At 38.7% G+C, this 26,024-nt stretch overlaps 3 protein-coding genes across 4 annotated transcripts; 2 read left to right on the top strand and 1 right to left on the bottom strand.

Moving 5' to 3' along the window:
• The first annotated feature begins 1,260 nt into the window (after nucleotides 1–1,260).
• Nucleotides 1,261–11,990, top strand: cebpz (CCAAT enhancer binding protein zeta). The gene is made up of 17 exons (XM_023292155.3): nucleotides 1,261–1,494; nucleotides 1,936–3,416; nucleotides 3,696–3,927; nucleotides 4,203–4,380; nucleotides 4,794–4,882; nucleotides 5,332–5,385; nucleotides 5,496–5,598; nucleotides 6,045–6,104; nucleotides 6,197–6,263; nucleotides 6,412–6,518; nucleotides 7,147–7,207; nucleotides 8,320–8,513; nucleotides 8,766–8,801; nucleotides 9,333–9,431; nucleotides 9,604–9,668; nucleotides 9,979–10,060; nucleotides 11,431–11,990. The coding sequence occupies exons 1-17, from the start codon at nucleotides 1,294–1,296 to the stop codon at nucleotides 11,592–11,594; spliced, it is 3,273 nt and encodes a 1,090-aa protein (XP_023147923.2). The 5' UTR covers nucleotides 1,261–1,293; the 3' UTR covers nucleotides 11,595–11,990.
• Nucleotides 10,671–20,163, bottom strand: LOC111583188 (protein CEBPZOS). 2 transcript variants are annotated; one of them, XM_055016098.1, is made up of 4 exons: nucleotides 20,014–20,163; nucleotides 12,593–12,710; nucleotides 12,430–12,474; nucleotides 10,671–11,710 (listed from the first exon to the last, which is right to left on the bottom strand). In XM_055016098.1, the coding sequence occupies exons 2-4, from the start codon at nucleotides 12,708–12,710 to the stop codon at nucleotides 11,628–11,630; spliced, it is 246 nt and encodes an 81-aa protein (XP_054872073.1). In that variant the 5' UTR covers nucleotides 20,014–20,163; the 3' UTR covers nucleotides 10,671–11,627. The 2 variants fall into 2 exon arrangements, with proteins under 2 accessions (XP_054872073.1, XP_023147924.2); XM_023292156.3 differs by lacking the exon at nucleotides 20,014–20,163 and adding an exon at nucleotides 13,396–13,511.
• Nucleotides 20,164–20,237: 74 nt separating this feature from the next.
• On the top strand, nucleotides 20,238–23,507 carry LOC111569976 (hepatocyte nuclear factor 3-beta-like). Its single transcript, XM_035949132.2, has 2 exons — nucleotides 20,238–20,379; nucleotides 22,274–23,507. The coding sequence occupies exons 1-2, from the start codon at nucleotides 20,305–20,307 to the stop codon at nucleotides 23,348–23,350; spliced, it is 1,152 nt and encodes a 383-aa protein (XP_035805025.1). The 5' UTR covers nucleotides 20,238–20,304; the 3' UTR covers nucleotides 23,351–23,507.
• The last annotated feature ends 2,517 nt before the right edge of the window (nucleotides 23,508–26,024 follow it).

Genomic DNA, 26,024 nt, shown 5'->3' with positions numbered 1-26,024 from the left:
ATCAATGGGTCAAATGAGGACTCTAAAAGCAGCCAGTATTTTATCAATAGTGGCTCCCTGAGAAATGTAGCATGATTTAAAACACACATTTTATTGTTCATGTAACTTAATTGTCTCTAATTACTGTTTCAAAACGTTTTCTGTATTAATTTACAAATATCCAAATGAATCGTACAAAATAGCTTCAATGTATGTGCTTTTGTGTGAACATAATTTAGTATCCGTTGTGTGGTACACAGTGTCATATTCACAATTTAATAATACAAATAAAAAACAAAGACTTAAAAGCAGATAAAACTCTAAAATACAAAAATGAAAAGGGAAAAATAATGATCATCCGAAGTGTAAATTAAAACAGATAATAATTGTGGAACTCTAAGGTTTAATTTAAGTACGTGTCAAAATAGGCATAATCTGAATGTCCTCATGAGATATACGTATTCGGTAAATTACAATATTTGAACGAAATATGAGCTCACATTAGATCTGACAATGTTCTGTTTTATACTCAGAGTACAAGTCATTAAATCTTTCTTGAATTTGTTATATTATCTTGAAAGACAAATTTCCTGCATCAAGTCTCGTGAGGAGGAACTTTACGCTTCGAAGGCACAACAAACTCTCTGATTGGACGAAGGACGGTGACGTATCTGCTGAAAGAAATATGATTGGTTGGTAAAGCTCGGAGTTCTTGTCTGCGTTTTTCAGCTGTACATCGACGTAAAACCAAAATCTATATTTTATGGTGAAAATCTTGTTCTCTTTTATTTATTAATTTACAGAAAACGGAAAACGCAATTGTAAAGATAAAATAGTGCGATTTAAAAAAATAAATAAAACGGAAAAGTTTGAAACAGTGTTACCAGATTGGACAGAAATCCTCCCTAATAGGCTAGGTTGTGGCAAGAATGGGGATCATAGTGCTGTCAAATATAAATCAAAGACATAGGGCAGTTTAAGAGTAAGTTTTATTTACATTATTACATTATTAAATAAACCCTCATAAACAGAAATTAGAAAACAGCGATTCTCCCAGAACTCACCTAAGAATTATTATGTTTTTAAGTTTTCCTCAGTACTAAAGTAATTAATTGATAGTTATCTGGACATATAATAATACATATCAAACTACAACTGGTAATGTTGAATTCGGCGTAATTAATATTTAATTTAAAAAACTGTCTATGCCATTTTACTCCTGGAATAATTTTTTTTCTACTTTCAAATCTGGCAACCCTACTACGGAAGTGCCTCCTTCTCCTTCCGGGTCACGTCTCCTCACGCTGTGGCAGCATGGCGGCGAAAAACAAGCACCGCAAGAAGTCCAAGGCGACGGATAAAATGACATTTCAGACTGAAGATAACGAGCCGGAGGCTGAAAACAGCGGCGGGGGGGAGGATGAAGATTTAGCAGGAGATGAAGGAGGAGACAAAGCGAATAAAGATGAAGAGGAGTTCAGTCTGGAGGAGGTTTTACGACTCGGAGGAACACAGGTGAGTTTACTGGATACAACCTGACTGCCTTTAACCTTTAAGTCAGCAACGTACAGGCTGCACTGTGCCTAATACCAAATGTACTACAGTCTAGAAGTAGTAGTGGTCATTTTGTTGTAATATATTGCATATTTACAGTGAGTGTTGAAATAAACTGAGCATTTTAGAGTTAAAAACAAGAAAGTATTTACAATAGAAAGAAAAATCACCAAAAACTATGGGGAGTTAGTTTTATTTTTCTGCTAGAGAGACAACTAAGTTCGTCTTGAAGCTTGCTGCTGTGTTTATACCCTACACCTCAGTAAAAGGTGCTTCATTCAGCTGTGTGACTACAGAGTTTCACTATGTGACAGAGTGGGGAGGGTGTGGTTGTTAAAAGGCCCTTTATGAACACTTTAATCTAATCCTTTCTTACATTGTTCTCCTCGCCTCCATCTGCAGGCTGACTACGTCTTCCTTGCCGGCATTGACGACAATCAGGAGCTCGTTGATGGAGGTAAGAAAGGAGCAATAGACGACCTGGAGGACGGTGAGCTGGAGAAGTTCATCACCAAACTGGGCATCAGGTCGTACAGCGGACAGCAGGTCATCACTGATGAGCCGGAGAGCAGTGCTGAGGCTGGTGAGAAGGAGAGTAAAAAAGCCAAAACCAAGAAATCGTCAACAGAGGAACAGTCTACCAGCGCTCAGCCAAAAGTTAGCCAACAGAAGGTGAAGGTGACAAAAGAAGTTCAGGTATCTGGGAAAAAGGTAAAGCAGAATACAAATGTGTTTGAGTTTCAGCAGAGGCAGGTCCTGCTGATCAAACCGGGGGGGAAATGGTTTGAGCTGGAATACTCAGCCGAGGGTTCGTCAGAGCTGCAGGAAGCCTCTCTGGTCTCCCAGTACAAGACGCTCGCTGAGCGGCTGTTTGAGGCCGAAGTGAACATCTACAAGAGCAAGAAGAGCCTGCAGAAAGGAGCCAACTCCACCTGGATGAAGACGGTCGTCTCCTCCGGTGTGCTGGCAGACAGGATGGCTGCCATGACGGTTCTGATCCAGGACGCTCCGGTGCACATGCTGGAGCACGTAGAGAACCTGGTGTCCATGGTGAAGAAGAAGGGCAGCCGGCGGATGGGTCTGATGGCGATGGACACCCTTCGAGAGCTGCTGCTGTCCAGTCTGCTGCCTGAGAACAGGAAACTCCGCACCTTCTCCCAGCATCCATTCGACCAGCTGGAGGAGAAGGCCAGTGGCAACCGCGACGCCCGTGACCGCCGCCTCGTCCTCTGGTATTTTGAGCACCAGCTGAAGCACCATGTGGCCGAGTTTGTGGTGGCTCTGGACTCAATGGCTCACGACACGGTGGCGGCCACTAAGGCGAAGGCGCTGGCCACCGCCCACGAGCTGCTGTGCAACCGTCCGGAGCAGGAGAAGGCGCTCCTCATCCAGGTGGTCAACAAACTAGGAGACCCTGAGTATAAGACGGCAGCCAAAGCATCGTACCTGCTGGAGACACTGCTGCACAAACACCCCAACATGAAGGTGGTGGTGTGCTGCGAGGTGGAGCGGCTCATGTTCAGGCCCAACATCAGCCCGAAGGCGCAGTACTACGCCATCTGCTTCCTCAGCCAGGTGATGCTGAGCCACGACGAGACCGAGCTCGCCACCAAGCTCATCACCGTCTACTTCTCGTTCTTCCGGGCCTGCGTCAAGAAGAAGGACATCGAGTCGAAGATGCTGAGTGCGCTGCTGTCGGGCGTGAACAGGGCGTATCCCTACGCCAGCGCCGCGGACGACAAGGTGAAGGAGCAGCTGGACACGCTGTTCAAAGTGGTTCACCTGGTGAAGTTCAACACGGCTGTGCAGGCGCTGATGCTGCTGTTCCAGGTGATGGACTCCCAGCAGAGCGTGTCGGACCGATACTACGTGACTCTGTACAGGTAAAAACATCCTCCCTGCCTTTATGGGTAGAGATGCATTTAAATTTAGTGGTACATGCTATTAAAGATATGTTACAAAATGATTGTTAAATGAGAATGAACAGTGCAAATAAATACAAAATGACTAATATGAGGCACAACACAGCCAGAATGTTTAATTTGTGCTTTAATTATTCATCATACAGCCTTAATGGAGATGAAAGACACAGTTGATGAAGAATGTATATTTGCGCTCAAATGAAATGAAATGAAGATGCAAGCTGTTCCCCCTCTCTGCAGGAAGCTGCTGGACCCCGGGCTGTCGTCGTCCTCCAGACAGAACATGTTCCTCAACCTGATCTACAAATCTCTGAAGGCCGACGTGGCCCTGCGGCGGGTCAAAGCCTTCGTGAAGCGGCTCCTGCAGGTCAGCGCTGAGCAGAACGCCAGCTTCGCCTGCGGAGCTTTGTTCCTGGTGTCTGAGGTTATGAAGTCCAAACCGGGCCTCAAGGTCCTACTGCAGGAGGAAAGGGTGAGAGAACCTCATCAGAATGTTCATTTGACACAACATTGGTGCAAATACAGCACACATAGGTTTACATATAGTTATAGAGTAATATACAGTATAAGGATTTTTTTTTATTATTACAAAAATTATCTTGAAAAATTGTATATAACAATTTTCTTTTCTTCTTTTCCTTCCATCCTTCTCTAAGACCTGGTTGATTTTTTTAAAAGCATTTTTTTTTTAATCTAGGCCATTTTTACTGTCGATTTCTAACTCGTCTTCCTGCTGTGTTCACTCAGGAGGGTGAGGAGGAGGTGTTCAAAGACCTCGCTGCAGACAAAGAAGATGGTGACGATGATGATGATGACGATGGAGAAGAGCGCTTTGTGGACGCTGACAAACTGGAGGAAGGAACGAGTGCAGAGCCAGAGGAGGCCAAACCCACGGCATCATGGGTTCATCACCAGAACCTGGAAGGTCTGTGAGCCGCTCTCATCAATGTCCGACATTTCTGTGTGTTGCAGATGTTTCGTCCACCAGAGTTAAGTAAAATTATTAACTGTAGAGGGAGCTGCTGTATTTTTTTTATGTAAAATTATAATTATTACAACCAGAAAAACATTGTTAACTCATGTTTCTCTCCATGATTTGATGCAGATTTCACACTGTCTCTGTTTTCAAACTAATCCTGACAATTTTAAGATCAATATCAGGTTTTATCTGATTAGCAGATGCACAAAAATGCAGATTATGCATCACATCACTTTGAAGAAATACAAATTTTTAAAGAATTTCAAATTATTTGTGGTTAGTCGTTTCTTCTGAGATAACGAATAGCAGATGTTCTCCATTGTTCTGTTTTAATACTGACTTATGCTTTGTCTTTGCAGGCGGGAAGAGCATGCAGAGCTACGACCCGCTGCACAGGAACCCGTTATTCTGCGGCGCCGATCATACGACATTATGGGAGCTGCACAGGGTGCGTCACGACAAACAAACATCACAATGAACACAAAGACGTTGACTCATCCAAACTAATGCAGTTTAAACCCATCATGAACATAACGGGAAGCAAACTATCCTCATTAAAAGCCTGTTTTAAAATTGCAGAGCATCTAACAAGACAAACCACAGCAATTAAGCACAAACAAATCTGCTGAGGAATAATGAGGGAAAAACTGCTCAGAATCTGCCTGAGAGTCATCTTGCTTTTAGGTTTTCTTCAGTGTCACAGTAATTCAGTGACAGTTGTCTGAATATGCATGGGTACTTTAGAAACAGGAGCTACCGATGGTCTATTCAGCTGCTTGTACTGTTGTCAATGTCACAAACACGGAGGAGGGGAGCGGCACAATACTTTGTCAATAATAAGTGAGTGAGCTGAGTTTGGGAGTTTTCTAAACAGTTTTTTTGTTTGTTTCTCTGCAGCTCGCTCTGCACTTCCATCCCTCGGTGTCGCTGTTTGCAAAAACCATCCTGCAGGTAAAACACCTTCACATGCCTCTCATGTCATTGAGGTTTTGTATTTTTTTAGAGGCAAACATGCAGCTTGTTTCTTTTTGTAAACATTTAACATTTTTCTCTTCCCGCAGGGAGACTCCATCCAGTACTCTGGAGACCCTCTGCAGGATTTCACCCTCATCAGGTTCTTGGATCGATTCGTCTTCAGAAACCCCAAACAACTGAAAGGAAAACGTAATATATACAAACTTCATTCCATATTTACTATTGAAATATATTGCATATATACCTCATGTTTATATGTACATAAAAAGGATGCAACAAACACAACTAGATGCAAAATGACTGTAAAGAGACTCCAACAAAAAGAGACGCAAAACAACCAGAAAGAGACTCACATGAGCAGCAAAGAGCTGCAGAACAATGAAAAAGAGATGCAAGATCGATTCAAAAAGTAAAGAGACCCATTTTTACAGGTTTTTTAATCTGCCTATAAAACTTTGCATAAAAAGCACATTAAAGTGAAAACACTGACTTGGCCTTTTCTAAATACAGTGTTTATTCATGTTCAGCTACAGAACAATATAAATATCTGTTAAATCTACAGATAAAGTCATGAAATCAATAAAAATCAAAGCCTTGAAAAAGTTAATATTCCGTTTTATATTTTTACTCCTCAGAAAACACCGATTCTGCAGCGATGATGTCCAAACAGAGGTTACCTGTCAACTCTTTGCCAGGTGAGTTTAAACAAAATTTCAACTTTTCTTTGGTTTTTGACACCAGTTGATTGACGACACATTTATTAATACTTTTTTGTTTTTCCTCTCAGTGAACTGTGCAGAGTTTCTGTCTAAAGAAGAAAGTCAAATTCCCGTGGATGAAATCTTCTTCTATCGGTGAGTCAGAAACTTTTTTTTTTTTTTTTACGGGAAAGTGATGGATAAAATTCAGCATTTATTTACTAATTTAAAATCAAGTAAAAAATCTTTTAGTTCTGTTTTATCTCGACCATCTTATTCAAACTTTATTTTCTCTGTTCACCAGCTACTTCAAGAAGCACGAGCAGGAGAAACAGACTCGTCGGCCACGAAGAGACGGCGACGATGAGAGCGTGGAGGACGTGGATGATGACGAGTTTGAGAAACTTCTCGGTGAGTCGAGACACTAAGATGGATGTGGAGAGTCTGGTTTTATTATTCTGTGGGTTGAACCAAAGTTCTTCAGGTGCTGCTGAAATCTGCAGGTGATTTTGAATAATCCAACATTGAAATAAAATTTAGGAAAAGCAGTTTGGAGTCCACTTCTGTCTGATTCTACTTTCCTCTGCTGAGAATAACTTCTTACACAGACAGCACAGAACCATAGTTAAGCTTAAAAAGACACTCGTTCCCTTAAATTCACTTGATTTTTTTTCTAGTAACCTAATATAATATGAATTATAAATTCTTGAAATGTTACCTTTCCTGGTTCCCACATCTCCAGTCCACAAATGTACCAAGTTTCAGTCTTTTCTGGCTAAAATGCTGTGCTTATACAGAGGAAAAAGTTATTATCATACAGTCCATACAGACCTAATATTTAGAACATGTTTCCCATGTAAAGAAGCTGTAGATGCTGGTGTCCACACACACAAGGGTTACAGGATAAAACTGGTCATTACACGAAGAATCATTTGAACATTTATTTGCTTTGAGCTTAAAACAATAATGAACTTAACAAATGTATCCTGTACATAGATAATTGAAAACTAAAAATGCTCTCTGACTTTGTTTTGGACAGATTCCTGTGAGGGAGACTCGTACTTCACCGACCTGGGGGTTGATGATCTGGACTTTGCAGGGTGAGTCGACCAGTTTATTTTAAGCAACCTGATTGTTTTCTGTGTTAAAAAAAAATGTAACACATCACACAGCTCCTCTCCAGTACTGTGCACTTTATTCACCAAAGGTTTTTGTCCACATCTGGCCACGATGAGAACATATAATCCATAAATATAAATATACAAGATGTTGTTGGCCACACATGTAATCGATTCACAGTATTATTCTCATTTTAATGCATCAGTCAAGATCGATGTGTGTCTTCAGTTTTGGCACACTGTGCGTTCTTTGTTCTTCATTGTTCAGAAACAGTGTGTTTACATTAGTTTTATTCTAATCAGCTTCAAAACTCAACTCGACATTCAAGTTTTTTCATATAATCTGTGAGCAAAATTTGCCCGACAATAAACTCACCAAAAATGACCTCAGTTCCAACTCCTTACGTGTCTCAGAATTAACACCGAGTCATTTTTAGTGTCGCTCTGACCAGCACAGGCAGCTACTGTGTTAACCACAGTGGTAGAAAGTAGTATTGTTATAACTTTGGTGTACTGCGGTATTTAATGCGGTCTTCTCGTGAAATGCAGAGCGCAACTACATGTACTGCTCATAGAAAAGGCTGCATGTCAGAAAAAAATCGTTTTGGTTTCATCTGGGACACATCAGACATTAGAACGCCCTAGTTGGACTTTTTTCAGATCAATTTTTGGTCACGCACCGTCTGAGCACCAAGCAGCAGCTACCACAGCCTGCAATGTGGGGCGTTTAGGGAACATTGGTAAATTGTGTGTCTATTGAAAAAAAAAAGTGTTCAGCAAGTAATGTGTTTTGTCACTGGCAAGGTGGGAGGTGCGACCAGTGAAAAAGTGAGTCTGGAACCCTGATAAAGCTCCATTTTCTGCAGCTTACTTTCTCTGACTATAAACAAGGAAACTGTGGATGTTATTCTAAATGATTCAGGTGGTCCTGGTCACTACACATCTACACTTCACATCCATCTAGCAGCTTTGTTCTTTGGTGTATAATGACAGAATTACGGCCTCAGATGGGCCACAAACTTTCATCTTTGTTCACAACGTTTTGCCTGATTCCTCTCCTCTTCCTCTGTTCCCCATCGATGTTTGTGTTTCAGGAACGTGAAGAGCAAAAAAGACAAGAAAGCTGCAGAGGACTCAGACGAGGATGAGGACGACTCAGACGTGGACGACCTGGATGATGAGGAGGTGTCTCTGGGCAGCATGGACGAGGAAGACTTCGGAGACGAGCTGGACGAGGAAGGAGGGACGTTCATGGATCTTGATGGAGGAGATGAAGATGATGATGAAGGTAGGGAATATCAAAAAGTGCATATAGGTTTAATAAACACACCTTGTTTAAAATATTAGTTTTTTATGCTATATAGAGATCAGTTTCCACAATACATGTTCAAATTTGAGACGTTCATATCCTATATAGATGTGATGTCAGATTATATTCTTGTGTTCATGTAGTTTGGTCCATATTCTTGTACATTCTTTAATCCAGATTGAATGACTGAGTGAGTGTGTGATCATATCTTTCTTTCTCTTGTTCTTTCAGTTCCAGAGCTGGAGGATGGTGATGCTGCGTTTGGAGGTTAGTACAAACTCACATGCTTAAATTTTCATTCCAGTTGAACTCTTGATCCCTGAGAAATTAAGACATTTTTAGGTAAAATGTGAGATAACCAATGAAAGATGTGTTGAAAAGTTTTAAAGGCCGTTTCTGAAAGCAGCAGCTCCGCCATACAAAAATGTCAGAAAATGTCCCATTCAGGTGATGTTTATATATAATACTGTGTTATTACAACTAATGATCTAATATGGAAGCATCTTAACTGTGCTATGTACTATTAGGCTACGTAATCTGTTGGATATTTATGTGTATATTATCCAATGCTTACATAAAGCTAAACCTAAATAATGCCCTGATACAAAAGAAAGATTAATTATACTGAACTTATCATCTTCATACAGACTCAAATACCATAAAAAGGAATTTGGTTTACTTGTCATATTAGTAAAAGTGCTTTTACCGTCAACATACTTGGTCATTTTTCAGTAGTTGTCCATTTTTTCTGCACTAAATAATCAAAATCAAACTATTAAAAATGCCCCTTCTCTGCAGATTCCGACGACGACGACATGGAAGCTCCAGACATCACTCCTCAGACCAAGAAGGGGAAGAGAAAATCCTCAGAGGAGCTCGACTTCTCTGGATCTTTAGGTGAGTGCTTCATTTCATGTACAAAGAAATAAACTTTCTACATCATAAGCAGTACTTACTACATCTGTTTTCTCAGCTTTTATTGGTAACAGTGGGCCTGCTGCTTTTGTGAGCGTAACTTTGTAAAAATGATTTTATTAATCTGAAGGTTGATGACTGTTGGTTCCTTTAGGTTCTAAACAGGGAAAGAAGAAGAAGAAAGAAAAAAGTGCAGCCATGTTTGCTTCTGCTGAAGAGGTGAGTTGTACAGGAGAAACTGGGATTTAGTTTTGCATTAACACATTTACGACTGTAAGATTTATAGACATCCTGGTAACTGTTTGAATACTAACATTAGCAGGTGATTGACCTCCTCTCTTTTACTGCTTTCTCTTTTTAATATATTTGCCAGCAACAGGTTGTCTAACGATGTGCTGTGTAAAGATGTGGTGTTGTTGGTTTTGTTATTTTGTCATGTAAAATACCTCAAAATAAAATGTAAGCATCCAAAGAAAATGTTTCAGACTGTGTCAGATGTGAAGCTTGATTGTAATGTTGATTTTTTCAGTTTGGCTCCACGCTGGATGAGAACGCCGGCTCCAAGTTTGACAACATCGGGCTGAACGCCATGGCCAACCGAGACAAAGCAGGTAAGATATAAAGCTTTCATATTATCATGTCTTGCTGAGGCTACGGACGAGAAAACAAAAACTGAAGTCGTCCGGTACTGTTACAGACTTAAAGCACCTGTTTTAAGTTTCATAGCATCAGGGGCGACTCACAAGATTTCACATAATCCAAAAGCCATGACTGAATTTCAGAAATGTTGTTATGCTGTTGTAGTATTGAGGCTAGTTGAAAACATTTGCATTTGGTTAGTCTGCACTTTATTTGGATGCTGCTTATCAAGGTCTGGGTCACATTACTGGATGAGCTGTACTAAAAAATACTGCTATATGCAAGTGGAAAAGATAGACAAATTTATTATATTATAGCCTTAAAAGCTCCATGGGCTGAAAATGTATGAAATAAAGTCTGTTAACTTTCACCAGAAACCCTGTGCAGAAATTTCTGATTTTTGTACTTGAATTTTTATAGTAATGATTATTTTACAGTTACATGTGTTTTGGGTTTTTTTGGAAGAAGAAGAAGAACAGAGTGCTGAGTGCCAGTAGATCTGTAAACAGTTTACCAGGTTTTATACAGTTAAGTAAGTAAAGCTCTGAGCAACACAATTTAAAGAAAGAGTAGACAAAGGAAGGCTTTTAGTGAGTCTGCTGGATACCAGCCGCATTTAATAACTTCTCCCCAGAGAGAAAATCACTTACATCAGTCACATTCAGCTTCAAACACTCACAATAAATCACAATAATTCCTGTAATGTTTCCCTCAGTGAAATATTAACATATTGGCAGTGAAACAGGTTTCCATCGTTGCTGGTTTTACTCCTCCTGTTCAGAGATCCCTTTTACTTGATTCTAATGTAAATAATAAAGCTCTAACTCTATGTAAATTACATCATTGACACTTGAATTAAATTAAAAAGGATCTGAACAGGAGCATTGATGGTAACAACCTACAACTCATCAACCCACATATATGATTGAAGAGTACAGGGGTCCTTGTCTTAGGTCGAAATTTCGTTCCTACGGTGTGACGTAACACGATTTTCACCGTAAGTCAGAACTCACATACTGTGACGTATGTGGTACAACTGGTAAATATAAACAAGGCCGTCTTCCTCGTATAGCGCTGACGTATTCATCTTTCATTCACCAACTAGTTCCCGCGCCAAATTTGTTTTGACGTCACAAACACTGTACGTCGGAAAGATGGAACAAGACTTTCTTAATAAATTTATGGGAGATAGTGATTTAACCACGAAAAGCCGTAGGTCGAGGAAGTTGTAAACCAAGCACCTGGTGTAGTTTAAAACATTTTAAACCTTTCCACTGTGTTGTTCCATCAGATTCATGATAAAACACTTTACAGGCAATGATCTTGTTCCTCTCTTCTGCAGGTCTGAAGCAGCTCAAGTGGGAGGCTCAGCGTGACGACTGGATCCATGGCCGCGACGCCAAGACGCTGCGCAAGAAGAAGACCATGTTCAACAAGAAGAAGACGATGTTCGGCCGACCCAGGACAACAGGCAGGACGTTCGGGAACAAGAAGAAGAAGAAGTAGCTGACGATGTGGTCTTTCCACTGGCGGACGTCTTCACTCCTGTTTGGTCGACCAGACTTGGTGGTCTCTCTCTCGGATGCCGTAGACTCCCGCCCACTCGTTGGACTTGTAGTAAACTGGGAGGAAACGGACAAGCAGAAACTGGTTTTCAAATCCAGTCTGTCGGTTGATTAAAGCCACTCACTGCTAATGACTTTTCTCTCTTCAATGAGATAGAAACATCTGATCTGAAGAGGAGCTGTGTTTAGATTTTGTAAAATTTAAGACTTTTATGCCGGACAGTTGTCACGGTGACATTTGTGTTTGTAGATGATTAAGGACAGATTTCCCAATTTAATACACAACCAACAGATTTTCTATCTATTGTAACTCTAATAAATAAAATTCATAATTATACTGCTTGTGTTTTATACAGATGTGTACTAAAATTACAGCCGGTTTCCGATTGTGGTGCAGTTCTTACATTTGTAAACACCAGATTAATACTTTCATAATTTATAGTTCGACTAACTATAGTACTCTTTGCTTTTTCCCACCAAAATGTGTAATTTTAAAAAACACATTACCCGTAGTGTTAAATATGTGAGTTCTGGCTTGAGAAAGTACTTTCAGGTAAAGTCTGAACTTCAGTAAACAAATGCTAGATATAAATAAATGTGGTATCTAGTTCTAAGTAGTTATGACTAATAACTTGACCTTGATTCTGGTTTTAAGGCTCATTAAAATGTAATTATTAGCATCTGGGATATCATTAACTGTTAATAAAATGTAATATATTAACGCTCTGTAGCAAGTATCCAATCCTGCAGGATAAAAAATATTTTCATCTGCTTACCCTCTAGAATTGATGGGAATCTCTTGTTCATAGTGTTCCTGAAATCTGCAAGTGGAAGAAATAAAACGGGAATTTCCATCAGATGTACTGCGCTTTAAGATCCAGAACATTTCCACATCATGTGTCTGACCCTGATGAGTGCTTCCTAATATCACGCTGATACCTTGACTGTTGTTCATCATGTGAAACAGGCCGTAAACCCCGAAGACGCCCAGCAGCTCGGCAACGATCACTCCCTTCATGAGCTTCTTGGCCAGAGGCTCCAGAGGTCTGGGAGGCATCTGAAGGAAGATCAACACAGAAACACAACTTAATGTAGACTGACAAGGATGAAAACTGGCTTACAGGTAAAGCTGTTCTTCTTTTCACCTCACTGACTGATTTCACTTCAGTATATTAAGAAAATCTACTAGTTAGGAAAGCAAGAGAACAACTTTGGTGACTTAATTTTTATTTTTGTTTTCATTACCTTTTAACCAGACAAACATAAAATACATCCTCAAAGTGAACACTATTAAACCACAGAGAGCTCTGAAGCATTAAATGATGTAGAGGTTATTGAGGTGAGTGGGGTGTTGTTCCAGGATTACATTGTTGGACATAATCATCCACAGCTGTCTGATACAGTTTCTTGGACAATAAATGTAGAAGTTGTGGAAACAATGTCTCTGTCTACAACATTAACTGACATTAACAGTCTGTCCTCATCTTTCTCCTGTCAGCTGGAGCATTATGTTATCTGAATAAATCTGGTTTTTTTTTTTAGGGTTTTAGCTTTTTTATATAACAGCAGGTGTCGCCTAACGGTGAATATATTTCAGAAATGGAAAGTTTCTATTATAATCTCGAGGCATGAAATGACACAGCAAAGTTAGCAAACACGTTCAGCCTTCATTTTTAACTCAAGCTGTAATTTTAAATATGTTTAACGTCCAGTTTGCGTTCTTCACTCTTAAATTAACTCACCTTTAGGTTAACAGTAGAAGAAACAACTCAGTAACAACTTAAAGCTGCTTAAATAACGTGAAATGTTGGCAGGTGACGGGTCTGTTGTCCTTGTGTTGTACAATCACAGCTAACAGCTACTACCATTGTACGGAAGCTCGGAGGTACAAATCACCTAAAAAGCGCATCGACTTTTTTTTTTTTTAAATCATCGTCTTTAAATTCAATTGAACTAACAATTTATTACATTTTTACATCTCTTTAAATCTATATCCAGCCAAGAATAGCTATTTGCTCAAAATTATGGTAACTAAAGTGTTATACATTTATGATTAAAGATGACAGGGTGAAATGTTTGATTGTCCTGGTTTATTAGTAACACATTATCGATAAAATAAATGTGCAAGTGCTGTGTCTCCAGATATATTCCGAGTTTAATAATTATACTTTGAAATAAAAAAGGTTTTTGTCATTCTGCTGTAGTTTTAGGAAATCACCAGCAGGTGTCAGTAAAGTCACAATGTGCAACATAACGAAATAACTACAAGTTTCTTTTAAACAAACTATTTGGATTTTTAAAGAATAACATTTAAAGCAATAATGCAGATTATCTGATAAAAATCAGATAATTGCTCTTTGCTCTCTCTGTGTGTGGATGGTTTCAGCAGGTCTCAGCAGTGTTACAGGTATAAACTAAGGACAGTATTTGTTATTCTGAGTCACAAAAACCTAAGTTTCTGATGGAGGCAAAGGACTTTCAAAGGAGTCCTCTGACTAAAAGATAAGTATGAAACAGAATATTTCCAGGTCTGGAAAAGTATTTTCAAAATATTAAATTCAATCCTAAGGCCTCCAAGGATATAAAAATGTGTTAAAATTTTGCAAGTGTCAAATATTGTCTCTCCTCTGCAGCTTATTTATTTTTTTGTCCTCTCATCAGTCCCACACTCAAATAAATGCCGTTTTCTATCTCATACACACTACCAGTCAAAAGTTTGGACACACCTTCTCAGGTAATGGTTTTTATTTAATTATTTTCTACATTGTAGATTAATACTGAAGACATCAAAACTATAAAAGAATATATATGGATCTATGTTGTAAACAAAAAAATGTTAATCTTCAGTATTAATCTACAATGTAGAAAATAATACAAATAAATAAGAACCATGAATGAGAAGGTGTGCCCAAACTTTTGACTGGTAGTGTATAACAAAAATCTTCTTATTTTATTGGAAAAACTAGGAAATTTTTAGAATATTTGCTTTAAAAAATGACTGATGCAAAATAAAAATTAGCACCAAATCTCTGTGGTTACTCCATCTATCCGTTTTCTGCTGCATATCTATATTCAGGTCATATTAATTTAAATAATTAGATTATAAAGATTTACTGTTGCATACACCTGGAAATGTGATACAATAGATAATTTATTTTACCTTCATACTATGAACAATATAATAGTGATATTCACATTGATATGGTTAAAAAAAACACTTGCAGAAATCTTAATAAATACAAGTAAAGCATGTCTCAAGACAGACTGTATATAAAAGATGGACGTAGCAACTGTGACGCCACCCACTGGTTTGTGGACTGATATTCTGAAGCCTCGAGTTTTGGAATTTGGCTGCTACCGTGCTTTTGAAAGCGTATGGAATAAATGAAAGGTAGCATATTCCGCTTTATCCTCTATTTTACTCTAAATGGCACCATAACTTACTAAACGAACGCTGTGCTGTATTCAAAAAGTTTTCAAAGTAGCGATTGAGACCATAAAGTTATCAGGAAAATGTTTACTGAGATAAAACATCAGGGTTAGAAGTAGAACAATTTTCCTATAGACTTTTGTACAATGGGACATCTTTTTAAAGTTGCCCCCTGCTGGCTGTTAGAAAGAATGACATTGATGTCACTTCCATGTAAAATCACAAAACTTGTTAACACTTGATGTAGTTCTGCAGGTCTGATTAAAAAGATATTTAAATTGTTTTCCTACATAGCCGCTCTGCTTTCTGTCGGCAACAATCTTTGTTTTGATTTGGAAGCTTGTGAAATATGTCAAAACCATTTTAATCATTGAGCAGAGAGAATATTTTTCATCCAGATGGTTCATTCTGGAGATGCTTTCAGAATCAGTGTTTTTAAACGACCTTATCGGTTCCTACACCATCACATCTGGATATGTATGATTGACATTTTTCACTTATTTCTGACATTTTATTCACCAAACAACCTGTTATTATAGAAAATTACTGCCAGAGTATATATTTAAAAGAATCCAGACGACCTTCGTCTTTCAGCAGTGGAAACCTGCATGTGACATTTCAGTCACTGCCTGGCTTTGACATTTTTCAGAAGTTTCATTCAATCATCAGCAAGAATCAGTGACACTCAGCTGAAACAGTACAACTGTGGTCAGCTCTGATGAAGAACCATACAGATCTTATAACTAAATGACTGAACAACATGTAAGATATTCCTTATATTTTGACATATTTCAGGGAAAGCAGCTATTTCTTAATTCTAAATAAATGAATAAAACAAAATAATTGTCAGACATTTTAATAATGCCAAAATTTGTAGATTTCAGCGTTACAGTTGTGCTGTGATGAAGAAGGTGAATAACCTGATGTTGCTGCTGTTGTACTTCAGCTGTGCACATTTGTTACTGATTTTGGATTTGATTAATCAAATATGTAGAACCCAAATCAAACGCAGCAAATCTGGTGGGGGGATTTCGGGCCTCGATAGCTGCCCAGTTTGCTTGGTTGGTAATCCAGCCTTGCATGGCTTTAACCTTTGTGTGTTTTTATGAATAGTTTGTTTTAATATAAAATGATTGTTATATACATATACACGACCGTTCAAAAGTTTTGGGTCATGCAGGCAATTTCATATTTTCCATGAAAACTCATGCTTTTATTCATGTGCTAACATAATTGCACAAAGGTTTTCTAATCATCAATTAGCCTTTCAACACCATTAGCTAACACAATGTAGCATTAGAACACAGGAGTGATGGTTGCTGGAAATGTTCCTCTGTACCTCTATGGAGATATTCCATTAAAAATCAGCTGTTTCCAGCTAGAATAGTCATTTACCACATTAACAGTGTCTAGACTGTATTTCTGATTAATTTAATGTTATCTTCATTGAAAAAATTGTTTTTCTTTCAAAAATAAGGACATTTCTAAGTGACTCTTGAATGGTAGTGCAAATCATGAATTAAGAGCTGAAGCTATAGTGTATTTTGTCACATTTTGTGTTTTGATCTGAAATTCAAAAAGAAACCAAACATCAGTTACTGTTAACAAACCATTAGTGTGTTCTGTGGCTGATGCTGGTGAAAACGTATCTACAAAAGTGGCTTTTTCCATAATAAACTCCTATTTATGTCACTTTTATTTGGTTCAACTGTTTTATATTTAGTGGTTGTATTTGCAGGAATAGGACAGTAATCACTGCTTAGCTGTTAAACGTAAAAGATCCTCAGGGAATAAATGTTGTTTTTCATCACATTTTTTCCAGAGGGGCTGTCTGAGATACATTGCAACCAAGATTTCAGTTTCTGTCCAAAATATGTCCAAAAATGTGTCCTTTAATAAGGAAACTAACTTTGCAGCATAATCCCGTAGATGTTTTATATTCATCCATTATGACAACAGTTTCCCTTTCAATTCCCATCCCCATTTTTCTGTTCTGTCTCAATTTGAAGCCCTGCAAAATAATTTTCACCTCTTCTTCCTTATATTTTACGAAATAGTTCCATTAATATGATCCTTTATTTTTCAGCAGATACCGCCTAACTCGTGTACATCTCTAACGATCCTCTGCAGGTGAGTTAAATTCTTCTCTAAGCTGCAGCTCCAATAAATCTTCCCGCCTCCTGACAGTCGTTCTGTGTGACTCACAAACAGGAGAAATATTTGTGGCTGTTTGACATCCGCAGGAGGGAAAACAAGCGATGTGTGTGCAGAGAGCATGGTGGTCCGACTTCAGCCGGCCGTCTGTCCTTTCAGATTCACCACCAGGTAAACACACACTGTCAGACCACAAACAGCGAAGCCTGCAGCTGAGGAGGAGGAAGAGGAGGAGGAAGATACCAGACAGCCTCCACTCTGCCTGCGACAGAAACACTTTCAGACTGTGGGATTCTCTAGAATCACACACTGGTCTGTATATATGATGCTCACACAAACACAGTTCAGTGAAGACTCTGGATCTTGTGTGGCTGCATTTCATAAATGGATTGGAAACACTGTTGTTCTCAAAATAAGAAAAATTAAATAAAATCTTTTTTGCAGTACTGCCTGAAGTACAGCTTTGAGGCGCTGTTGGATTTTGCCGCCACATTACTTCTACTTCACTACATGTCACAGAGAAATATTGCACTTGAGCTACTTTATGAAATTAAGTTTTTTGCTAAAGAGTTGCTAGAAAATGTGATGCTTGGCTAGAAAATCAAACTACTCAACTTTTGTGACAACTAGAGCAGTCAGTGCATCTAAATTGATAGTCATGTGGGTTTAAAATAAACGGAATGATTGCAGCTTCTCAAATGTGAGGATTTGCTGCTTTGTCTTCTAATCCTGTAAGGCCCAAATATGAAAAAAAATGAGCAATAAAATAAAATAAAGCTAAATATATAATATATACACATATATAAAAACACAAAGCACTTTGGAGCTGCTGTAACAGTGAACTTTCCCCACTGTGGGATCAATAAAGTTTATCCTTATCCTTATCCTTAACACTAATATAATAAAACTGATGTTGTATTGTTGCAACAGTGGATTAACAGGGTTAATCCATTTTTGATCATCTGTAGTTTTTCATGCTGATGGTTTTACAAAACAAGCATTGTGAAGGTGCTGCTTTGAGCTCTGGGTAACATTGGCTGCACAGCATTCACTTTTAGTACGTTTGCCATGTTGCAGACTTTAATTAGACAGCAGTGTTTTACCTCCGGTGGAGTATTTTTACAGCTAATTTTACTGAAGAGAAGTGTCTCAGCACCGTCTCTACCACTGATAAACTGTAAGAAACAAGAAGCTCCTTTTAATGTGGGAGACCCAGATATCTTTTAAAGGCTGAGGACCTTGTTCACCTTAATCTGAGAGAGTCACTAAACTATCTTTGATCTTTTCCTAAACCTGGATCTTTTCCTACTATTAATATGATTGTCATTGTTATTGTTATTCTGTTTTGTGTCTCTTCTCTGCTGCACTGTGAACCACATCATGAAAGAGGATAGTTGGCATGTTGCAGGTTTGTTGCAGGAGGAGCTGAAATGCTTTATTGGACTAGTGTTGTGGGTTGATTCCTGTTGTATGCCTGCTTTTGTGCGTGTTTCTAAGTGTTCTAATGCACAGTCCAGAGATTTTAATATAGGCATTGATCTGGTCTTAGTGTCTGATATATCTTTTGGGTAATCCATCCACACCAAGGTGATAATATCATGTTTAAATCTGGTTATAAGCTTAAGGGATGGAGAAAGGCTACAAGGCTGCTTTATCAAACTGGGCAATAAGAAACTATTCCTGGGTCACAAACCTCCAGAAGCCCCGAAAGCCTGACGTTTAGCCCATATTAGTAACATACAGTGACTTAACATCTTTCTGCAGCGCCTCCTGGTGTGCGGAAGCAGCATCAACTGTTTATTTCTGAGTACATAAGTTTACAATTATGCAAAACAGGCCTATATTACAGAAATAAGTGCTATTGTTGTTTCGTAATTAATAAAATTGTCTTTCAGTAAACCAATATTACAGTAAAGTGCACCATGTGTGCATTAAAACTTCAGTTTTTTTTAACATACTGAAATATGGTTCCATTGTTTTTTTTTTTAAAAGTGCAAAAGATCACTGTAAAAGAAGCAATTTTAAATGCAAAGTGCAAAAAATTTTGTCATTTCATGGAGAAAAGCTATAAATTTAACCATCAATGCTGCAACCGATAATTATTTATATTATCAATACATTGGCACTTATTTCCGTTAATAGTTTTAATTTTAGTGCATAAAAGTCTAGAAAATGTGGAATTTTACAATTTTTCCCCCCTGAAACCAAATATTCAGATGTTTTTTCTTATCTTTTTCTTTTTATGTGATTACCAGTCCAACCCATCAGTTTACAATCACAGAAAACCAGTAAACTACACTGTAAAAGTGAATGTTTTTTCAAGTTTTTCACTGTATTTTTCTGAACAATTTACTGGAATTTTACAGATTTTGTTTTGTTAAATTGCAGATAAAAGCTAGTGAAATAAAAAGCGAAAAAAAATTTACATAGTAACTGTAAAAACAAACAAATAAAAAACAAATAATGTAAGTAATGTTCATATCAAAAATGTATATTTTTGCAAATTTTTTAAACATATTTGACTGTATATTTGGAAAACAAAAAAATCTTTATTTAACAACTACTTGCCATTATTTTAAGTTTTGTTTTTTTTCACCATTTTGGAATGCAACAGAATTAAACCATTCTTGCTTGCACAGTTTTTGTTTGTTTGTTTTTTAGGAAAATATTTAACAATATACCAACTATTTGCATTAGGCATCTACTACCTGAGATTTTTTGACAATTTTTCTTCAAATTTAATAACGTTCTAGCTGTTTTCTGTGTGCTAATGAACCTGTCCTGTATGGTAATCCTCTCAGGGGTCCATCTTCACATTTGTGCCCGGGGCCCCGGATGTTGTCCGGCCGTGGCAGGCGGGCCGCTGATTGGTCAACAGCAGCAGCAGCAGCAGCAGGTGGAGGAGCCTCAGATCCTCAGTCAGTCAGCTGTCAGTCAGACCGGAGATAAACATCCACGATTCCACCGGCCCGTTACCGGCAGCTCGCTGCGGACAGGCGGGTTGGAGCGTCTGTTTTCCCGCCTCGTGTGAAGCCGTTTGGATGAACCGGTTACCGGATCGTGCAGGATGCTGAGCGCCGTTAAAATGGAGGGACACGAGCACCCGGACTGGAGCAGCAGCTACTACTACGGAGACACCGAGGTCCGTGACTTTACCGGGTTCATCCAGCTGTTATCAGCCGGAATGTTGACTCTGGGATTAAATATTGATCAGGCGGAAACTTTCACCCTCAGAGGAAACAGAGAAACTCATCAGAGGCATAAACATCTAAATTAAGGTTAAAATGTAACTTAAGGGTCAATACAGGCCGCGTCGTGTTTAACTAGAATTTAAGGCTCATTTTTATTCTATCTGCCATTAAAGCTAGTTTAATTAGAATTTATTAGTGTGATTTTTATTCTTGCACTGTTAAAATTAGAGATCAGCTCTGCATCAAGCCATTCTGGGCACGTTTCTGTTCCAAACCTTCAGTTTCTAATAGAATTAATTAGACATATTTCGTGAGATAATGGTGAATTGGTGAAACTGAGCAGGTATTTGAGGCACATATTATTAAATGGAAGTTTTGCTTGTTCTGGAAATATAACTTTAAAGGTGAAATTTGAAACACTACGTTTTCTAGGTTGTAAACTGCTGCTCAGTCTTTGTGATTTTAAATGAAACCTCCTTTAAATGTTGTGTTTTATATGTTATAAAGAGACTATGCAAGTGTCAACAAACTAGAAAGAAAATGAAAGATCGTCATGATCATAATGACTTAAACCTCACATTAATAGTAATAATAGTGATATTGACACAGAGTTATTCTTTGATTTTTCTGGGAATTTAGGCGCTATTAGCAACCTGATAAGGTTTGTCTATAAAATAAAACTTCAATTTGTTGACAGAGAGATTTGAAACTGCATTCAGACCTTCATATTGTGGAATTAAAAAGACAGTGCTCATATGCTCATTATTTATTATAATTTAGTATTATTTTTGCTCTTCATTTGGATAACCAGAGCTTGAGGGTCTCACACGACACAATATAAAATCAACAGGATCAGAAAATAAATGTGGAATATGTTTACATAGGAGGGAAATAAAAGGACAATTCAGAAACTACCAAAATGATTTTTTTAAAAAGTGGAGCAAATGAAAACAGAATTTTCATTGATGTTTCCTGGAGAGAATCATGTAATTCTTACATGCATATCTTTTCTTTTTTCTTTTTTCTTTTTGGGTTGGAGGACTTGAGAAATTCCCAACATCTTGCACCGAACATCTAAGCTCCTAACTAAGCTCTTTTTGAAAAGTTAAATAATATGTTTTAAATGTATCAGAGAGGCAAACACAGGCATACAGTTCAGAGTTTAATGTAGACAAATAACATTAAAAAATGGGACTAACACATAGCAAAAAAAAAATAAAGCAAGAAAGTCTGAGATTAAAGGTTACTGTGTGACACAAATACAAGAAAACTGCTTTTTTATGTGGCTCTTAGAGAGTCCAGAAAGGATTATAGGAATGAATTATAAAATCCAACAAGATGATGTCAAAAACAATCAAGATAAATGACAAAGGGAATGTAAAATAAATACATAAGGAATATAAAATAAAATTACAGCTGGACTAAATCCAGGCTCATTATAAATCAATTCAAATGCATGGTCATAAAACTTCAATATTTAGTCAATTAATCAGAACAGAAAATTAATCAGCAATTATTTTGATAATCAATAAATAATTTGAGTCAATTATGTGAAGAAAAACCTCAACCATACATCTATAGTTTCCAGACATTTGACACTAATTTAGAATGATTCATTGAATTAAAAATAATCAGCAGGATAATACAGAAACATGTTTCAAAGAAAACTATTTTTTGTTTAGTATGGGTTCATTTCAGCCATTAGATGATGATATTTTGGTTATTTTTGGAGGCCTCAATTCTGCAGCTGTGATTTTTTAATATCAACTGATTGATATTTGAAAAGAATTTATTCATATATTAAACTCTCCTGTTAATCTAACTAATTGCCCCCCTGTGTTTCAGTGTTACCCCTCAGTGGGCAACATGAACTCTATGAGCAGCTACATGAGCGCGCCTGGCATGACCGGCAGCGGCCACATGAACGCGCACTACGGGGTCAGCGGCCCCTCGGTGCCCACCGGGATGCCGCAGGGCCCCGGGGCCGCGGTGCAGCCCGGGGCCGGGATGGCGGGCCTGGGCGCCGGGCTGCCCCCGAGCATGAGCCCCATGAGCCCGCCGCCGTACGGGAACATGCCGGTGATGAGCCCGGTGTACGGACAGGCCTGCAGCATCAGAGCCCGGGAGTCCAAGCCGTACCGGAGGAGCTACACGCACGCCAAGCCGCCGTACTCGTACATCTCCCTGATCACCATGGCCATCCAGCAGTCCGGCAGCAAGATGCTGACGCTGAACGAGATCTACCAGTGGATCATGGACCTGTTCCCGTTTTACCGGCAGAACCAGCAGCGTTGGCAGAACTCCATCCGACACTCGCTCTCCTTCAACGACTGCTTCATCAAGGTGCCGCGGTCACCGGACAAACCGGGCAAAGGCTCCTTCTGGGCGCTGCACCCGGACTCCGGGAACATGTTCGAGAACGGCTGCTACCTGCGGCGGCAGAAGCGCTTCAAGTGCGGGAAGAAGCCCGGAGCCGGCGAGGGGGAGGCGGCGGGGAAGAAGGGCTCGGAGGGCGGCTCTGTCACTGGCAGCAGCTCCGGTTCGGACTCCCCGCACTCCCCGTCCCCGTCCTCGCCTCCGGCCCCGGAGGCGAAGGGGGTCAAAGCTCCGCTGCCCTCCCCGCTGTCTCACCCCCAACACCTGCTGCCTCCCCCGCACCACCACCCGCTGCTGCTGCCGGAGGCCGCGCACCTGAAGCCGGACCTGTACCACCACCACTACCCCTTCAACCACCCGTTCTCCATCAACAACCTCATGTCCGAGCCGCAGCACCACAAACTGGAGCCGGTGGTGCAGTACGGAGGCTACGGCGGCTGCCCGGTGTCCGGGGCTCTGGCGGCCAAGAGCGGCCTGGATCCGGCTCACGGCGACACCAACTACTACCACGGAGTGTACAGCAGCAGGACCATCATGAACTCCTGAAACACACCTCTGTCCTCAGAGTCTGTACATTTGTAGATATCACCGAGGCCCTTGTTCTGTTTGCTTCTGAGGCCTGGAGGATTTGCAAACTGTTTTCCACGAGCCGTCAGTCATCTGTGTTCTGGTTCAGCGTCAGATAAAAATATTCACATGAAAACCTTGTTGTGTTGTTTTTACAGGAGGAGGAAGTTAAATAATCATGGCAATTAAATGACATATATAAGTTCTCAGGCACGAAAAACTCAACTAAAAATGATTAAAACACGTCCTGCCCTACATAAAGACAAAATCCAATTAATTGCTTCAATAAGTGAAATGCAACTGAATTAAGTTTAGCCAGTTTTATCCAACAAGTCATATTAACGCACCGGTTTAAGCTGGATGTCCTCTCAAATGATCATTGCTGTAACTTCATTTTAAAGAAAATCAACTTGATGTTTCCAATTTTTCTAACTTCTGTATTTGCTTTGCCTAAACATTTAATGTAAAACATAAGTTTCTCAAAAAACTTGCTGCTCTTTCCTTTTCTTTACTCTGTAATCCTATTGGGAAAAAAACAACGGCTGAGTTGGACCGGAAAAAAAATGAAAACACTGAAAAACCTGTCAGCGTTTAAGGAGCAGTAGGCTTAATTTTCACCCTTTTCCCTGTGAAATTAGAATTTCAGTTTTCTATCTATACAGCTCAAAGCACTTTTCTACAGTGTGTCAGGTCTACTGTATTAACTGATAAAGGCTTTGTGTGAGCATGAGCACTAAATAGTTGAATTATCACCTGCAGGGTCACACAGTCAGATAAAAGCTGATAACAACATGAACAATAGCTGGTGAAAAGGTGAAGTGTTCTCCTCTTAAAGCACATTAACATCAGACAGAAGGATCTTTATCAGCAGATAACAGACTTCTCCGGTCAGCTGCTCACATTCAACAGTCATTTCTCTCTCTGACGTTTTGGCCTTAATGTGCTCTGAGATGATTTATTTTGTGATTCTGTGCTGTGTAGATCAAATGGAAGTGGATTATTGAACATTTTGAACATTGGGAGATTCTGGTTTCAAAATGTAACGCTCAGGATTGCACACATTTGTGAGAGGATTTTTTTGCCATTAAATAATAATTTAAAAAAGCATATATTTTAATTCCTTGCTATGATAAAGGCACTGTAGAAGTATTTCTTAAACAACTGGTGGCTGTATGTCTTCTGTTTAGTGCACTACCGTTCAAAAGTTTGGGGTCACTTAGAAATGTCCTTATTTTTGAAAGAAAAGCAGTTTTTTTCAGTGACGATAACATCAAATTAGTCAGAAATACAGTCTGGACGTTGTTAATGTGGTAAATGTCTATTCTAGCTGGAAATGGTTGATTTTTAATAGAATATCTACATAGGGGTACAGAGGAACATTTCCAGCAACCATCACTCCTGTGTTCTAATGCTACATTGTGTTAGCTAATGGTGTTGAAAGGCTAACTGATGATTAGAAAACTCTAGTGCAGTTATGTTAACACATGAATAAAAGTGTGAGTTTTCATGGAAAACATGAAATTACCTGGATGACCCTAAACTTTTGAACGGTCATGTGTATGTATATAACAGTCATTTTATATCAAAAAGCAGTAGCCAAACAGCATTATTCAGTTATTATCTAAACCAATTTGCATCTATTTTGTAAGTCAGTTAATCATTTAAAAAAATATATTCCATGATTACAGCCCTAAAATATAAATACTCATGAACAGAACTACAATTTTTTTTTTTAAAAAGTTCATTTAGGTCATAAAAGCTTTTCTTTAAAAGTAACAAAACAGGCAATCACACTTTCCCAGAGCCCACAGTAATGTCTCCATGATCTTGTTTTGTCGCCTCTGCACTCCATAATCAGTATCTACTGAATTTACAGTGATAAAAAACAGAACTACTTGGCTTCCCTTATGTTCATGTGACAAAACAAGTCTGCTTAAAATACAAATATTTGCCTAATAGTTTTACTTCATTCATTTTAAAATTTGTGCAGAAAGATGTTCCAAAACATAAACAGATCATCTTCTATATATAATATACCTGTCTTTGTTCTTGTGTTGTCATGTTCACAAGAAAAAACAACATTTCCTTCTAAGTGATTACTCCTTAATTAAGATTTTTCATGTCAACATGTTTGTGTTCATAGAAGAAAAATCTGACGTTCATGTGAACTTGCTAGCTTGCAGTTTTAAGGAGCTGGAACAGATCAGTGTTCCTCATTAATATGCAAATATATGCAGAAAGATGTTTCACAATCTGATCTGATCATCACTGTTAATATTAGTTATTGAATGCTAATTATTGCTTTGACCAGATTGTATCGACCAGTCAGTCAAACTTGTGCAGGTTACTGCAATAGACAATAGACACAAAGCTATGACAAAGCTGATAACACCAATGATGAGAATTAAAAGAACAAAAATTCAAAAGCACATACAAATAAAACGAACAAATGATAATGACACATACCGATGAGACTGGATAGAACATTTTTAAAATATGAAAACAAAAAGTAGAATGATAAATAAAATAGATAGTGACAATAAAACAGTCTAACCAAAAGCCAGATTGACGGACTCGGTTTTAAGTTTGCATTTTCAAAGTTCTTGTCCTGAACTCAGATTCAGTGAGCCAGAGGACATGAGAGACCATCCTG

This window comes from Amphiprion ocellaris, chromosome 12 (assembly GCF_022539595.1).
Source record: "Amphiprion ocellaris isolate individual 3 ecotype Okinawa chromosome 12, ASM2253959v1, whole genome shotgun sequence".
Lineage (NCBI taxonomy): Eukaryota > Metazoa > Chordata > Actinopteri > Pomacentridae > Amphiprion > Amphiprion ocellaris.
This window is presented reverse-complemented; position numbering and strand designations above follow the sequence as displayed.

Excerpts from the sequence above, each read along its gene's own strand:
- cebpz (XM_023292155.3), top strand. The coding sequence starts at position 1,294 with ATGGCGGCGAAAAACAAGCACCGCAAGAAGTCCAAGGCGACGGATAAA. Across the intron at positions 1,495-1,935 it reads TACGACTCGGAGGAACACAG|GCTGACTACGTCTTCCTTGC; the intron begins GTGAGTTTACTG and ends CTCCATCTGCAG. Across the intron at positions 4,883-5,331 it reads CATTATGGGAGCTGCACAGG|CTCGCTCTGCACTTCCATCC; the intron begins GTGCGTCACGAC and ends GTTTCTCTGCAG.
- LOC111583188 (XM_055016098.1), bottom strand. The coding sequence starts at position 12,710 with ATGCCTCCCAGACCTCTGGAGCCTCTGGCCAAGAAGCTCATGAAGGGA. Across the intron at positions 12,475-12,592 it reads CATGATGAACAACAGTCAAG|ATTTCAGGAACACTATGAAC; the intron begins GTATCAGCGTGA and ends TTCCACTTGCAG. Across the intron at positions 11,711-12,429 it reads ATTCCCATCAATTCTAGAGG|TTTACTACAAGTCCAACGAG; the intron begins GTAAGCAGATGA and ends GTTTCCTCCCAG.
- LOC111569976 (XM_035949132.2), top strand. The coding sequence starts at position 20,305 with ATGCTGAGCGCCGTTAAAATGGAGGGACACGAGCACCCGGACTGGAGC. Across the intron at positions 20,380-22,273 it reads ACTACTACGGAGACACCGAG|TGTTACCCCTCAGTGGGCAA; the intron begins GTCCGTGACTTT and ends CCTGTGTTTCAG.